Here is a 16,865-nt window from a genome sequence, read left to right on the forward strand (position 1 = left end):
TGTATTATCTCTGTATTTAAGAGTCAGATGAGTAGCATCCTTCATTTTTTTTCTGTAGAATCCTTTTTGCAATGTAACATAATGTAATTGCAAAGCTACCAGGGACAAAGGGCATGGTCAGTCATCTTAGAATTGCATCTACCTCATCAGAGCCAAGGATCCCACTGCCCCAAGTTTCTAGACTGTGTTAAAAGGAGAAACTTACTTTACAGGCTTGACTTTGTGGGAGTCTTTCCCATATGAGTTACAACACAAGGCACACACTGATTTGCTGGAGGCAAAGGCACCTTCTCAGCACTCATCAAGTAGGGATTGATCCATGGGCCAAGGGATTGCTACCCAATGGGTCTGCTCCTCAGTGGGCCAAGGGATTGCTACCCAATGGGTCTGTTCTTCAGTGGGCCAAGGGATTGCTACCCAATGGGTCTGTTCTTCATTGGGCCAAGGGATTGCTACCCAATGGGTCTGTTCTTCAGTGGGCCAAGTGATTGCTACCCAATGGGTCTGCTCATCTTAGGCCTGGTAGGAAGATTCATTTATTCCTCCTAGCCAAAGCCCAACTTGACTTTCCTGGATAGCCCTCCCTTGGACAGTCAGTACCTAGAACCAACTCAGCTGGTGTTGCCCTGGATCTCTATTTCCCATTCTGTGCACTGACTCCTGCCCCAGAATCTCCTGGAAAAGAAGATGAAGGACAGAAGGAGTAAAGGCCTGAGACCTTACTGCAAATTCCTTGTAATTATTTTTCTCTATTTGTCTCAGGGCCTTGGAAGGTCAAAACAAAACTGTACTTTAATTTTTATTTTCAATAATAGCTTAGCTTGTCCCATTGCAGCTGGCTTCCTGCCCTTATCATAAAGTCCTTTTGCTTTATGCTTTTTAGTGGTCATATATAAAGGTTCCTTACATTTCAGGCACATTCAGACCATTTTTGGAAGTAAAGAAGTATAATAAAGAATTCAGGAATATATTAAGGGATAACTGAGGAAGATAATTTGAATTTCATAATTAGAAAGATAGACTCATTGATTTTTTTATTTTATTTTTATTGATTTTTACACCATTTTTGTGACTCAGTTCTTTGCAGAGTATAAACTGAAGATTATATAGTCTTTAGCAGAGAATACCAAGTTATTCATTTTAAGAATATTCAAGCCAATGAATAATTTTTGAGGAACAAGCATGACATTTTTATTTAGAAAGAGAAATAAATCAAAATAAAATACATTTGAGAGTAGGAGGGGGTGTGGCTGTAGCCCAGTTTGGAAGACTGCTTGTCAGGCTTGCACTAGCAAAGCTTGGTTCTACCCTCAGGACCAGTAAGAATGGATGTAGTGGTACACACCTGCCATCCCAGCACTTAGAAGTGGAGGCAGGAGGATCAGAGGAATTCAAGGTCATTTTTAGCTACATAATAAGTTTGAGAATAGCCCAGCCCGCAATGATGCCCTGCTTTTAAAAAAACTTATTAAAAAGTTAAAATTGGGGTTGGGGATTTAGCTCAGTGGTAGAGCACTTGCCTAGCAAGTGCAAGGCCCTGGGTTCGGTCCTCAGCTCCGGGAAAAAAGAAAATTATTTTCAAAAAATATATTTTTATTAATTGCCAGATAGTGATATACACTATATGGTTTCTGTAAATGCATTGAGTCCTATATGTTAAATCTATAATCTTTAAGGGTAAAGAATCCTAACTTTTATATCTTGTTGATAGCTTTAGCATTAAGAACAGAGTTTGGCTCTTCTGGATACTTTGTACTGCACTGACTGAACACTAAACTTAAAAGGCTTGAATTTGGTTCTGTGTTTGCAACTTCAGAACATGTTCACTCCAGCACACAGTGACAGGCCATCCTGGCGTATTAGAATACGTGGTCCTCCCTCCTTGGGCAGATGTAAGGTTGATGGCTCCATTGCCTCCCATCTCTGGGCTTTGCACAGGCTTCCCTGTGATGTTTGACCTTAACCCAGTTGATTTGGGGTTTTTTTTTTCTTTAGGTTATGCCTCTTGGCATTTGATGATCACATTGATTTTTTTCCTCTAAAAAATGATAAATGGATTTGTTTTCATTAAAAATTGTTTATGATCTTTAAATACTTGGAGCAATGTGAGGAATTCTTCTAGTGATCTGTTTATTACAGCTGTGAAAAGCTTACAGGACAAAATGACTTCCCAAAGTCACAGTGCTGATTAGAAACCAGGCTGCTGCATATAGCCAAATTCTCTTGTTCTGGCCAGGATTTCCTCCCAAATCACAAACCAAATGCCTTAGGGAATTGGTATGTCTGGCTTCTTAAAGGGAAATGAGATTTAAATGAGCAGTTCAGAAAATTTCTCCAAAAAGAAATGTAATCTCAGAGACCAGAGCTCCGGACTCAGCTGTGCGTGTTCAATCATGCTATGTTTTCCTGGTTCTGTGGGGTAGACCAGTTATCTTGCTAATGTCAGTGATTTTCCAAAAGGTCGCCAGTCTTTATTGTGTTCTTCCTAAAAACCTTTTCTACTCTGTCACACACTTTTGTTTTGGTTTAAATTTTTGCCCGTTAGCTTTAAGTGACAGAGCTGATGCTCATTTTCTTTCTCCTTAAGATACCATGATAGAGAGAGACTTCATGGTGATAGGGAGAAACTGGGTGCTAGGGAAGTTCCCAGGAATCTGAAAGGATGACCCCAGCTTAGGCTACTAGCAATAGTGGAGATTGTACCTGAGCTGGCCTACCCCAGTAATCAGATCAGTGAATACCCTAACTGTCATCATAGAGCCTTCATCCAGTAACTGATGGAAGTAGATGCAGAGTTCCACAGTCAAACACTAGGCGAAGCTCCAGGAGTCCAGTTGAAGAGAGAGAAGGGGGATTCTATGAGCAAGGGACATCAATTTCATGATGGGGAAACCTACAGAGACAACCAAACCAAACTAGGGAACTCATGAAATTTAGATCAACAGCTGTGGAGCCTGCATGGGACTGGGCTAGGCCCTCTGCATAGAGAGACAGTTGTGTAACTTGATCTGCCCCCTGGCAGTAGGATCAGAATCCATCCCTGGTGTATGCGATGGCTTTTTGGAGCCCACTACCTATGGTGGAACACCTTGCATAGCCTTGATGCAGGGGAAGGGGCTTGGACCTGCCCCTACTGAATGTATGTATGTAAAATGAATAAAACATTTATTAATAAAAAAAGAATGTTGTAACAATTCTTAAACTTGGTGACATGTTACGTCTTTTTTTTTTTTTTTTTGCATCTATAATTCATTTAAACTCCCCGTTTGTTTTAAGGCTGTGTTCCTGAGCTCCTTCCCAGCTGTGTACTCAGAACTGTTGAAGCTCTTTGATGTCCGGGAAGTGGCCAACTTGGTACAGGACACTCTGGGCAGCCTGCCGACCATCATGCATGTGGATGATTCCCTACAGGCAATTAAGCTTCAGTGCATCGGCAAAACCGTGGAGAGCCAGCTCTACACCAACCCAGGTATGGTGGTGATTCTCTAGAGTAAAACACTCTGTCTAGAAAGCCTTTCTTCATATCTTGTAGCCAATGGTCAAAGAAGCAATTAAAAATGAAAAGTACTTTCCCAAAAGCATGATAATTTGGATGAGAAATGTAGGTATCAGTTAGATATAAAAGTGTGGCTGACAAATTGTCATCTCTAGACTGAATAGGCCAAGCACAGTAGCTCACAACTGTAGTTCTAGCTACTTAGGAGGCTGAAGCGGGCGGATCCAGAAGTTGAGGAATAGCCTAAGCAAAGTACAGGTAGGGAGACCCAATGACAAAAGGAAGAAGGGAATGGGGAGGGCACTGAGTAAGTTATTGATTGTAATCACAGCTAGTGGTAGTATGGGCGTGGCTCCCCTGCCCACCTTGTAGATTTCCTGTTATATGATCAAGAGAAAAGCAACCTTTTCCTTCTGAGATTCCTATAGGGTACCTGATATGATCCTGTTTGTCTAGTTTTTGCGGTGTTCACCTTCTGTTTGTGACTTAGTCACTGTTCTGTTGCTGTGAAGAGATAACCACAATGTTGGCAACTCATTTTTAAAAAGTACATTTACTTGGGGTCTTGCTTGCAGTTTCATAGGGTTGTGGAGTCCATGATCATCATGGTGGGAAGCATGGTGGGAAGCAGGCAGGCATGACTGTAGGTGAGAGCATACATCTTATGCTCAGTGAGCAACTGAGACTGGGCCTGAGGTGGGCTTTTGAATCCTCAAAGTACACCCCAAGTGACACACCTCCTCCAACAAGGGCCCATCTCCTAATCCTTCCTGAACAGTCCAACTGGGAACCAAACATTCAAATAGATGAGCCTCAGGGGCCATTCTCATCCAAACCACTGTAGTTTGTGTTCTGAAAGTGTACAGAAGTTCTTTGTATTCTTGGTTTTTTATGTTATGCCAACACCAAGCAATCATTACCAGATGGATTTTGCTATACTAGGTATCACTAAATTATGTTGCTTCTTGGTTTTTTTTTTTCCTGAAGAAATAATGAAGTATTCATCTTATTTTAAAATTAACTTGAAGAAGTTTCCATCAGATTCACCAAGTAAAAAGTTTTTAAGATAGATTCTATCTGGAATAATTTTTCTATTTTAATGTTATGCAAATATATAATATCAAAGATACTGAAAAATACATAATTTTATCATAAAACATCTTAAGCATACAGATAAAATAAAGCATATAAGTAAATCATAAACAAATCTTAACATCAAGTATTTGCTTTAGGTCTTTTATTAAGAAGTTCATCCTTTTATATTTTCTTAGCTGGGCACGGTGGTGCACACCTTTAATCACAAGACTCAGGAGGTAGAGGTAGTAGGATCTCTGAGTTCAAAGTCAGCCTGCTCTTCAGAGCAAGTTCCAAGACAGCCAAGGCTACACAGAGAAACTCTATCTTTAAGAGAAAGAGAGGGGGGGTGAGGGAAAAAATGAAAGGAAAAAATTAATCGCTTTCATGTTATATTTTCTTTATAGAAACTTCCAGAATATCAGATTCTGGGTACTATTTTCTGGTCCTTTACTATAAGATTGGCTGTGTGACTTCTCCCACAATTTCATTTCCTTTCATCTTTACATAGCATGGTGCTTGCCACTCTTTCAATTAATTTTTGAACTGATATGATATTTTTGTTATTCCATGCTGAGATATAGCCTGAGTCCATACATTTTACTTTTATATAATAATAGTTTACTAGCTTAATATATCATCATTCATTTTATTTGCCTGTCTTCTATTTTTCCTTTTGCTGAAATCAATAATGCTTCAATCAATGTAAAAGAAAATTCCATCTTTTGATTTCTCTTGATTAAAAGAAAAAAATCATATCATCCTAGAGCAATGGTTCTGAACCTGTAGATCGTGATCCTTTTGAGGTCAAATAACCCTTTCATAGGGATTGCCTAAGCCTATCAGAAAACATAGATATTTACATTACGATTCATTACAGTAGCAAAATTACAAGTCATGAAGTAGCAACAAAATAATTTTATGGTTGGGGATCACCACAACATGAGGAACTATATTAAAGGGTCACAGTGTTAGGAAGGTTGAGAACCACTGATCTTAGAGAAAAGATTTCTTTCAGGTAGCTTCCAAACTCTGTTTCTTAGAACTAACTGAAGGGTTATGTTTCTGCAGTTGGGGACTCTTCTAGGGTTAGGAGCAGAGGTGTGGAATGGACAGGAGCCAACCAAGTCCCTATTTCATTCCAGGCATCAGCTCTGTTTTCCCCAAACTAAGGAAGGTTGACTCCTGTCTCATAGGATTGTGATTTCTGCCATATGCTCATATACTGACCAGATGATTCTTCATTAGTTAAAGTCCTACACTAAAAGGTCAGCTACCAGCCTGGTCTCCAAAGCGAGTTCCAGGAAAGGCGCAAAGCTACACAGAGAAACCCTGTCTCGAAAAAAACCAAAAAAAAAAAAAAAAAAAAAAAAAAAAAGGTCAGCTAATGTCATCAAAATAGGTTTCCAATGGTAAAGAAATTATTTGAGAGGATTTTATTCATTCCACAGACCCAGTTCCTTTGGATTCCTGACCTTCAATGAACAAAACAGAAAAGGCAAGATCAGAGAGCTTTTTAGGAAAAGAAGCCAACACAATCCAGAAGTTAAGATAATCAGGTCTCTGTATAAGTGGGTGAGGATGTTTGCTAAGGTAACTCTGGAGATGTTCTGCAGGGTCTGTGCCAGGGCCCTGGAGGAGAGGCCCAGCGCCAGGATCAGGAAGTGGATAGTTGTGCCATACGGCATGGGGGAGGTAGAAGAGCTAGGAACCCTGTGGGCCCTTGCTATGGGCCCACTCCCCTCGGAGGACTGTGGAGAAGCAGACACCACTCACAATCAGCACAATTGAAAAGGCTTCTCTCACTTCCCCAGTGACGCCTGGCTTGACATTCACTGACTCATCATTGAAGAAAACAAAGACTGTCACATGTAAACGATAGGGTACAGCATACCCAGAAGAAGCCTGTCTTCACAGAGAAAAATAGGAAGTGTCCCTGGGAGTCTCTCAAGATTGAAACAGCCTTGTTTAACTCACATGACACTCTCCATAGTAGGGAAACCTAGAGAGAGTTCTAAGTGACCACAGCATTCAAAGTCTCTCACTGTTAACTCAGGAGATAAGCAGGTAGGTCTGTGGTGTCCTCATGAATGAAAAGATATTAGAAGGAAAACCAAATGAATAATGTGAATGCCTGAGCTCACAAATGGAGTAAAATAATTTAGGTTGTGGTTAGAAGAGGGACAATATAAAATTGTAATGAAGGGCATGGTAAGGTAAGGAAAAAAAAAAAAACCACAACACAAAAGGTCCCAGTAGTAGACCACTCAACATAGCAGGTAAAGAACACTTGACACACCAGTTGAGAACCACTGCTTTGAAGGTTGAAAGGGCTGAGGCAAGGCACATCGTATTAAATATACTACAGATAGCATTAACTCCTCAATAACTGAAAGCTAAAGGTGAAAACAAAGCAATGCAAAAATAGGGTCTTGTACTGAGGACTAGAAATCACAACGTGATTCTTTCTTGATTAAACTATAACCCAGAGATGATGGTAAGATGAGTGAAGATGAGCATGTTCTAAGCTATAATACTCAGCTAAAAACAATGGACTGAATCTTGACTTTCTCTTAATGACAACTCCACATCTCCCAACATAGTTGCTATTTGTAATTTATTACTGAGGTTGATTTCTATGAGCAGAGACTTGGTTCATGATACAGAACTAGGAAGAATCTGACAAAGTGGACACTCTTTCTAGGGGGCTTGTGTCAGCCATGGAAAAAAGGAGGTCCATAGCTGGCCCACATGTTAAGAAAATAAAATTTAATTTTGGAGATTTTGACCCTAGCAGGATAAGCCCACCAAGAGCACTATAGAATGCTCTAGAAGTTAAAGTTTGCTAGAATCGTATACTGGGAATATTCTCCAGAGAAATCGAGTAGAGAAGGCTTGCATTTTAGAGCAGGCAATGACTAGAAAGGAGTTGGTGAGTAGAGCGTGGGAGGAAGTGTGGAGGCTGGGAGTCAGGAGGGGGAGTTCAGGGAATGGTAGCAAGTTCTATACTGCAGATCAGAGTCTGCAGGAGCTGTGAGAGTCGGCCTTGATTTTGTCCCTGGACCAGAAAGGGGCCGGGGGGGGGGGGGGAGCTGCCACTGTTTAATTCCGTAAATAAGTTTGTTTAGACACCGAGAACCAACTGCTGTGCTCCCGTGTCAGCCATGTCCTCCACTCGAGGTGACATGCTGTCGGCTCTCAGCTTGGAGAGACAAGCTGCCAGCCTACTTTCACCTAGAGACAGAATAATCAAATAGTTTATGGTGGGAATTCTGTACGCAAGTAATCAGAAGGAATTTCTTTTTATGGCTCCCCAGTTACATCTGTAATTTTGTGGACTGGTGCAAAGCTGTAATAGGAAATAGGACAGGGCTGGTGCTGGGACAGTCAGTCAACAGTTAAGAGTGTTTACTAATCTCTAGAGAACCCAAGCTCCGTGACTCAACTGCCAGTAACCACAGCCCCAGGGGATCCGGTGCCCTATTCTGGCCTCTTAGTACACCAGCATACACAGCAGACACTCACACAAACACAGAGACATACATGTCAATAAAAAGTAAATCTTTTTAAAAGGAAAATTAAAAAATGAGAGGAAGATAGACTATCATGGTATTTTTAAAGCATATTATAGGAATTAATGGCATAAAATTAGGAAGGATGTTTGATTAGGTTTCTCTGTTAATTTGGCAACTTCAAGAATAAAGATCTTACTATACTTAATGAGTGCCCAATAACACTTGCTTCTTAGACCTGCATTCATGTGTCAAAAAAGTATACAGGTCTTAGGGGTTGTTTTATTTTTTTAATGGTGATTTCTTGTTGGTTATGTACTATAAAAATACATTATAAAAACAATTATCCAGGAGAGAAATGAGACAGTAGAAGTTAGTTAAACAAACCAACAAAAGAATAAAAAGAATAAAGAAAAAAATTACTCAGGACCTCGGGACCACTAGTGTTCTTTGCTCTGGATACTTTGGCCGCACCCCAATCCTCCCCTATCTGTGTTCTTCAGCTTCGGTTTCCAGTCTTATCCCCGGGGAAGACTCAGAGCAAAGGCCTTTCCACACACTCTCCACATCACAGAATCTTACTCAATCGTTTCCACAAGTTGTTCATACTCTGTTCTGAATGTTATCAAAGATTTACCCCCCGCAATAATTTGTGGCTGCGCTTAGGAATCTGTGAGCCGTAAATTCATGTTGGCCTACTTGGGGTTCAGACTCCACTTTGCTTTCTTGCCGTAGTTCTGGAGTTCTTAGTACTGACCTGCGGTAGCCAGTGCATCACGGGGAGAAAAGTCTCTACATGTCACTCACTCACATTTGCACACATTTTCAGTGGGATAGAGAATGGGGGCAGGATAAGTGCCACAGCCGCTGCTATGGTTCACATTGGAATAGCCTCGTCCTGCTGTTGCAGCTCAGGGTGGGCACAGCAGATACACTGGACTGTGATCAGGTGCCTCCTGCTCTCATCCCATGTGAGCTGTGTTCAGTGAAGACAGACGTAATGGGCCCTATTTCCACTGCCTTAATATCTAACAGAACTTATCACAAAGCTCACTCATTTATCCAGTAAATATTTATACTGGGAAGAACCCCTATAGTATTTTTTTTTAATTTTTATTTTTATTTTGCAATACAATTCAGTTCTACATATCAGCCACGGATTCCCTTGTTCTTCCCCTCCCGCCCCCCCTCACCTTCCCCCCCAACCCACCCCCCATTCCCACCTCCTCCGAGGCAAAGTCTCCCCCGCGGACTGAGATCAACCTGGTAGACTCAGTCCAGGCAGGTCCAGTCCCCTCCTCCCAGGCCGAGCCAAGTGACCCTGCATAAGCCCCAGGTTTCAAACAGCCAACTCATGCAATGAGCACAGGACCTGGTCCCACTGTCTGGATGCCTCCCAAACAGATCAAGCCAATCAACTGTCTCATCCACTCAGAGGGCCTGATCCAGTTGGGGGCCCCTCAGCCATTGGTTCATAGTTCATGTGTTTCCATTCGTTTGGCTATTTGTCCCTGTGCTTTATCCAACCTTGGTCTCAACAATTCTCACTCATATAAACCCTCCTCATTCTCGCTGATTGGACTCCCAGAGATCCACCCGGGGCCTAGCCTTGGATCCCTCTATCCAGATCCCTCAGTAGTTGGATGGGGTTTCTAACACGACATTTAGGGTGTTTGGCCATCCCATCACCAGAGTAGGTCAGTTCGGGCTGTCTCTCGACCATTGCCAGCAGTCTGTTGTGGGGGTATCTTTGTGGATTTCTGTGGGCCTCTCTAGCACTTTGCTTCTTCCTATTCTCATGTGGTCTTCATTGTATTGTATGTATTTATTTAATATTTTATTTATTATTTGACAGTTTCCTCTATATCCAATGTATCTTGATCATATCAACCTAAATCCTTCCCACTCTCCAAAATCACCCCCAATACTTCCCTTTTCCTATCCTCCCTCTTTGTTCCATTTTGTTTGATTTTTGAGACAAGATTTCTCTGTGTAGTCCTTACTGTCTCGGAGCTCACTCTGTAAACCAGGCTGGCACTGAACTAGGAGATCCACCTGCCTCTGCATCCCCAGTGCTGGGATTAAAGATATAAACCACCACGAAGGGCTCATCTCTTCTTTGTTTGAACAGCCCACTGAATCCTGTTAGTGCTGCATATGAGCAACCAACCAGCAGCTTACACACCCCAAACATGACCCTTCCCTCCCCCTGCAGCCCCTACAGTTATATATGAAATACTATCAGAAATATTGCAGCAGGTTAAACAGTCTCTGCCCTTGGTCTTCTTTTAATCTAGCACAACAGCAGATGTTGAACAAATGATTCTATGGTAAGATGTGGCAGAATTAATGCTGAGGGGATGTTACAGGACATCATGTGACATCTGAGGGAGGCTTGAGGTCAATCCTACTCAAAGTCTCTGTGTTCCATATATACTGATACAATATCAAGTTTATGTTTCAAGGTGAGATCTTACCCTGAGCTCCAAACCTACATAAACAGCTCTTCTTTCCACCTCTGCACGTAGCCATCTCCCAGACTCCTACACTCACCTTGTCCACTACTATTGAAGTTACAGTGTTCTTCTCTGTGAGTGGTCTACTCCTTACCTGCAGATAGCAAACACAAGGATCCAACAGGAAAACTCAGTCATGCGTGAAAGTTCCTTCTCACTTTTACCCTTCATCTCCACTCATCACGTGGTCCCTGTATGCCCCAACATCTCCCCACACAGCCCTTTCTCCAGCCTTGTTGCCACACCTGAGACCTTTCTCCCTTTGGTTTCCGCACCTGCTTCCTCCTGTCTACTCTGTGGCCAGCATCACCCTTGGAAACAGCACACAATGTTACTCCAACCCCGACCATACCCCACTTGTTCATTTTGGGGGTACACATCAGAATTGGTCTTCTAGGCTAGTAATCTGGCCCTGCCTGTCTGCTCTGCCCCATCTTCTCTCTGCAAGCCACTTTCTCCAGCTCCTGAATTTCATCGTCATGTATTCTCCAGGGCACAGTTTAACTCTCCTCTTTGCAAAAATTTCCTTCTCGCCCTGGTTATCCCATTACTGGCCTCATAGTTTATTGTATTTTCCTTCTCGGATCAGCAAGCACAACTCTAGATATATAATTGAATATCCAGTGCAATGCCCATTCTCTCCCACCTCCACAGAAAGCTCCGGAGAGCAAGGTTTTCTAAGTATCTCAGAGGCAAATCTGTCTCTTGCTTCCATAATATCGTCTAGTGTGTGTAGGTGCTAAACAGGTGTTTCATGAGTGAGCACTGAGTCATGGGATAGGAATTGATATATAATAGTAAAGCTACTGAAGCCATGTGTATTTTTTTCTTTAGTCTTATAGGGAAGGCAACTTCTGATCTACGGGTGAGCATGAAAATAACATCAAAACAGTGGAAGTGGGTAGGACTTTGGGGCCAGTAGGGGGGAAGATTGGAAAGCGTATGGCATCCGTGTTGCATCCTCATGGGTTTCAGGCCACTTAGGTGCATTGTACAAGCTTTACACAGAGAGCATCCTTAGCACTGCACTATTGTTTGCCTTTGAAATCCTGACATTATCTAAATCTGTGGTGCTTTCTACTCCACGTGTGTGCTGTCTGTACCCCAGTAGCTAAAAGATGTCTTTCCAGGTTTGCACATCTATGACTCAGTTCCTGGTGGCTTTAATCTACTTCCAGGCACTCTCAGTTCTAGGGATTCTCTGCAGACAGAAACTTGGTTAAGTACCATGCTTTGGGTAGAGAGTAGTCATGTCCTCTCACACTCAGTCTCCCGTTCCAAGAAGCTACCTTGCTGCCTTGCTGATGTCCAGTCCATGTTGGGCTCCAGTTTGTAGAAAGTGATTAGCAGTCTGAGACTGGCAAACCTCACTCTTTGGGGACAAATTCTAACACCAAGGATCCTTATCTAGAGCTGGTTGATGGAGGGAGCTAAGATACACTGTTTTCAAAATTCAGCTAAAGGAGGAATGTACCTGGGATTCTTGGTTGCCCACCATCTTCCTAGTCTATGCCGTAGGGGATTCCTAACAGCTAGCTTTATCCACTCCAGTGGGTACACGTGAAACCAAACAAAAGGCCATCCTTCTACAGCCGTGGACACCTGTGTTCTGTGAGTTTTGTCTGAGACTTGGAGTGTGACAGCAGTGTCAAGGGTGGACTCCGCATAGCAGACACTAGCTTTAAATGTGTGAAGTCAGTTTATCTTCGCCTGGAGGGGATCTGGACTTGGTTTTAACTTTTGGTTGTATGAGAGTATCTGGCCTGTTGGGGTAAGCATTGGCATTTGAGCCACTCAGACTGTTTGGCCTTGACCTCCTAACCCTGTCTTTTGTACGGCTGGCATTGCACCAGCTCTGGGGTCCTTGACCTCCTAACCCTGTCTTTTGTACGACTGGCATTGCACCAGCTCTGGGAAAGCAATTCTTCACACAGGACGGTCATGCGTTTCTGCTTTCACACAACACAGGTGAACCGTCCGTCTCCCTTGCCCCACCCCTGGCTCATAGATATTTAACAGCTGGCTGCAAATTGAGTCTTTAGAAACCAGATCCCACTGCTGCTGGAGACCTATCAGATAGATGAACCTTGCCTTCCCTCCTAATTAAACATTACTACATAGTGCTTTCTGGTTCTTCAGTTTCCAGGTTCTTTTCCTGGTTCTTTTTGTCAACTAATTGCTTTGTAAATAAGTAAAGTTCCTGTTGGGGTGTAGTGCTTACCAACGGCCTGCACTGAATTGTTGTACAGGTTTCATTCTAGTATTCTGTGTAAATTTTCCTTTCTTTGTTTCTTTCTCTTTCTGCCTTTCTCTTTCTTTCTTCTCTGCCTTCCTTCCTATCTTCCTCCCTCCCTCCCTCCCTCCCTCCCTCCCTTCCTTCCTTCCTTCCTTCCTTCCTTTTAACCTAAGGCCAGGCATCCTGCACTGGTGGTGCCACGGCAGACATCAAAAGGAACAGGAGTCTCTAGGCCTGACTCCTGTGTCACACACATTGGTTTGTTTGTTTTTTCTTTTTGTTCTTTGCTTATAAAGATGAACAGATGGTGTAAAACCACCAGGTGCCAGGGAAAGTTTCCAATGTGAAAGTCAAAGGCCATAATGAAAACATAGAAAGAGATCATTTGAAAGAAAAAGATAATGCCGAGAGCGTCCCCCCAGTTCCCAGAGTGATGTGGGCCGTCTCAGAGGGGCTAGGACTGGAGGGTGTGAGACTGAAGAGGTTCCAGGCCCATGACGCTGCGCCTGGGCAAAGAAACGAGCTGCAAGATGGCAGAAGTAAAGAATAAGTAGAAAGTGTAGATGAGAGAGTACAGAAATCACCAGAAAAATGGGCACAAACATGGGAAAATGTGGAAGGCAAGATCAATAGAGTCACATTGGGAAAGTGTTTGAAGTATCAGACGCAAGGAAATCAGGGCAGCTTCCCCAAGTGAAGGACACTTCACAGCAGTGGTTCCCAACCTTCCTAGTGCTGCAACCCTTCAGTACAGTTCCTAGTGTTGTGGTGACCCCAACCATAAAATAATTTTCACTGCTACTTCATAACTGTAATTTCCTACAGTTATGAGTTGTAATGTAAATATCTGTGTTTTCCAGTGGTCTTGGACAACCCCTGTCAAAAGGTTGTTCGACCCACAGGTTGAGAACCACTGCTTTACAGGTTGAAAGGGCCAAGGTAAGGCACATAGTATTAAATATAAATACCATGGATAACAATAATTTCTCAGTAACTCAGAAGGTGAAAAGAAAAAAAACAAAGCAGTGGGAAAAATAGTCTTGTACTGAGGACTGGGGATCACAAGGGGAGCACTGAGAGCATAATCGCCATATTAACCAGAAACTGTGCTGTGGCTCCTGAGAAGTCGAGCGGCAGGCCAGGAGGCATGAAAGCTGAGATGTTGCAGATGCTCTGCAGGGAACAGCAAGAGAAGCAGTTGATTAGAAATGTGGAGGTACAACACTCCCAGGATGGGGCGAAGGACAGGAGAGAAACTGGAGTTACAAGAGAGGCCTCTTGACTATAGCAATCATGCGCTGGGGGAAAGTGTTCCTTTTTTAATATAAAACTCATAGAGCTAGTGCCCTGTACCACCATGTGCTAATAGTTTAACAATCAAAATGGAATTAAAAAGCCGGTAAGGATGCGGCTGAGGCTTGTGTGGGACTCCGGCCGCTGTGACACTAACGGCTCCTCTCTCACAGACTCGAGGTACATTCTCCTGCCTGTCGTACTGCATCACCTGCACATCCACTTGCAAGAACAGAAGGACCTGATCATGTGCGCACGTATCCTTAGCAACGTGTTCTGTCTCATCAAGAAAAATAGCTCAGTGAGTACTGCAGGCCATAGTGTGTGGTTCTCGTCAAATGGCTTCTGCAAATAGGTAAAATCTGAAATGTCCTCAAAGAAGTCACACCACGGAGAAGCACCCAGAGACTCACTTTCCATTTTCAGCCAGGCTGGACTTGTTGGGTTTCTTCAGAAGGAATTAAAAAAAAAAAAAAAAGAATTATGGTATTAGAGTAACCTTGAATAACCTGGCTTCCCAAAGTTGTGTTTCAAGGAAGAACTGAATACCAAGTAAGAAAAAAATTAGAAATCTCAAAGCCTCCCACATGTGTCTTTAATCTTGATGGGATGAACGCTCTGTGGCAAAAATAAATTACTGCTTGCAGGGTATGGTGATTTGGGTCTGATCTGGGAAAGGCCACGTGGTGATGCTCAGAAGTTGGCCATGGCCCTTGGGCCTAGTCCTGTAGAAATTACAGAAGCAAAGGACAGCCCCCAGGAGACTGGAAGTACCTTGCAGTACAACCATTGCACACCCCCAACAGTAGTCTTCTTGTTACAGCTTTGAGGGTTCCTGTTTGGCTTGACTCTTGACACAGTATGATTACTGTGAGTTAAGAGTGCAGCACAAACTGAGAAAAATGGCCTGTTTCCTTATAAATGGAACAATGTCTGGGACTTATGTTCAGCTCAGCAGTCTGCTCTGAAATCTGAATAGAGAGGATGTCCTGTTCTCTTTCCATCGGTCTGCGGCTGTCAGTTAAACGCTGGGCTCGTCGGCAGCAGGTCGTAGAGAGGTTGGAAAGTGGATGCTGAACCTCCAGTTTGCCCCATTCTGCATTGAAATCTGTGCTGTTTTCCCCATTCTTTCAGTGTTCCTGATCTACTCCAGAAGAGCAGGGAGAGGGATGACCCCAGGGGATGGGGGGGGTGGGGTGGAGAGTGCCCCACCGGCAGGGAACCAGGGGTGGCATGTTAGAGGAGCTATGAGTTCTGCATCTGAAAGTGTGATGCGCAGACCATACACGGCAAGGTGACCGTCCACTGTTCGGCCACCCAAAGCCCAGTGATGACAGGGAATGAGATGGAGAGTGACGATGGGGAAAGCCTGGCTTTAAAACTCCCTCTGACCATTTGACCACACAGAGCCAAGCCATGCCTGACGAGAAGGTTTTTCCAGGTCACAGTCACCATGAGTAGTAGCTAGCCAGGTCACTAGACAGACTAGAAGCAAATAACTATAGTAGAGATGATTTCTTTCCATTTCTCCTCTATTTAAATTGGAAAATTGCAGTCAGGTTTTGGACTTAGCTTATAAAGAATTTAGAGCTGAAACCAATTCACTCAGGGAAACTAGAAGTTTTCATGCAAGAATTAAAAAGTTTATCATTAAATATACATGTATTTAATATATATCCATATGTGTGTGTGTGTGTGTGTGTGTATATATATCCAAGAGCTCCTTCAAAGTACACTTTCTAAAAGTATCTTTTGCCAAGAGCCAGTTTGCCCAGAAGGTTTTCTCCTGGAGATATGTCAAGAACCTGTCTTCTATGCAGTGGGCAGTACAGATATTCTCTCTGGAGTCCTCAAGTGTGGATAGTATTAGCCATTCCAGTAAATCCCTCCCTCCCATGGCTCCTAACCTCAGGGCTCTCTGTAACCAAGGATACGCATCTTGACTGCTCTCCAGTCCCTTATGTTTATATGTACGCTTTAAAATAAAACACTTCTATGGGAATAGTCATTTATGCATGAGCCAGTCTTAGAATATGATCTGTGTGACTGTCATGCTGAGAAGACTCAGCGTAAGCACAGTTAGGACTTTAGGGAATCATACTGTGAGCACAGACTCCAACCCAGAGAGGCTGGTTCAGGTCCCGCGGGAATATGGCTGGCCTCAGAATTGGTAGTTTTTACATCTCTGCACCTTTTTGTTGTTATCTCAGCTTTACATTGCATTGCCAAAAGGAGCGCTTTGGGGTGAGCCTTTACTCTCTGAAGCTTTGTTTTCTGCAAGGCCATTTTTTTTTTCCAGTTGAGGTTTGCATCTCTTATTATCTTGAGTTCTCTGAGTCTTTGATTCTAGATTTGGGGATGGATGACTCCCTTTGCCCATAAAAAGAGATTTGGTACATGCAAAGTCAGTCTCCTGAGCGCTCTTTTTTTTTCCTCCTAAGGAAAAGTCTGTGTTGGAGGAAATAGACGTGATAGTGGCCAGCTTGCTGGATATCCTGCTCAGGACCATCTTGGAGATCACCAGTCGGCCTCAAGCCTCCAGCTCTGCCATGCGGCTGCAGTTTCAGGATGTCACTGTAAGATCATATGGCATGTGGCACACATACAGGGCCTGGTTGTGTTTTGTAACACTCCAGTCCTTTTGGCTATGGGTTGTAGTCTGACTGTGGGAAACCTGGTGCCTGGGATGAACTGTGAGCATAGCTAGTGCACAGGGGTTGCCTCCACTATGCAAAAAC

The 16,865-nt window shown here is 43.1% G+C and overlaps 1 protein-coding gene across 4 annotated transcripts in view; it reads left to right on the top strand.

Moving 5' to 3' along the window:
• Dock4 (dedicator of cytokinesis 4) overlaps window positions 1–16,865 on the top strand; it is a 430,242-nt gene that overhangs the window by 301,270 nt on the left and 112,107 nt on the right. For all 4 annotated transcript variants that reach the window (XM_052738384.1, XM_052738382.1, XM_052738383.1 and 1 more), the window contains exons 23-25: window positions 3,277–3,469; window positions 14,301–14,428; window positions 16,569–16,703. In XM_052738384.1, coding sequence (XP_052594344.1) covers window positions 3,277–3,469; window positions 14,301–14,428; window positions 16,569–16,703 — 456 coding nt within the window. The remainder of the gene's footprint in view (window positions 1–3,276; window positions 3,470–14,300; window positions 14,429–16,568; window positions 16,704–16,865) is intronic.

This window comes from Peromyscus californicus, unplaced genomic scaffold (genome assembly GCF_007827085.1).
Source record: "Peromyscus californicus insignis strain IS unplaced genomic scaffold, ASM782708v3 Scaffold_15__1_contigs__length_86483966, whole genome shotgun sequence".
Classification (NCBI taxonomy): domain Eukaryota; kingdom Metazoa; phylum Chordata; class Mammalia; order Rodentia; family Cricetidae; genus Peromyscus; species Peromyscus californicus.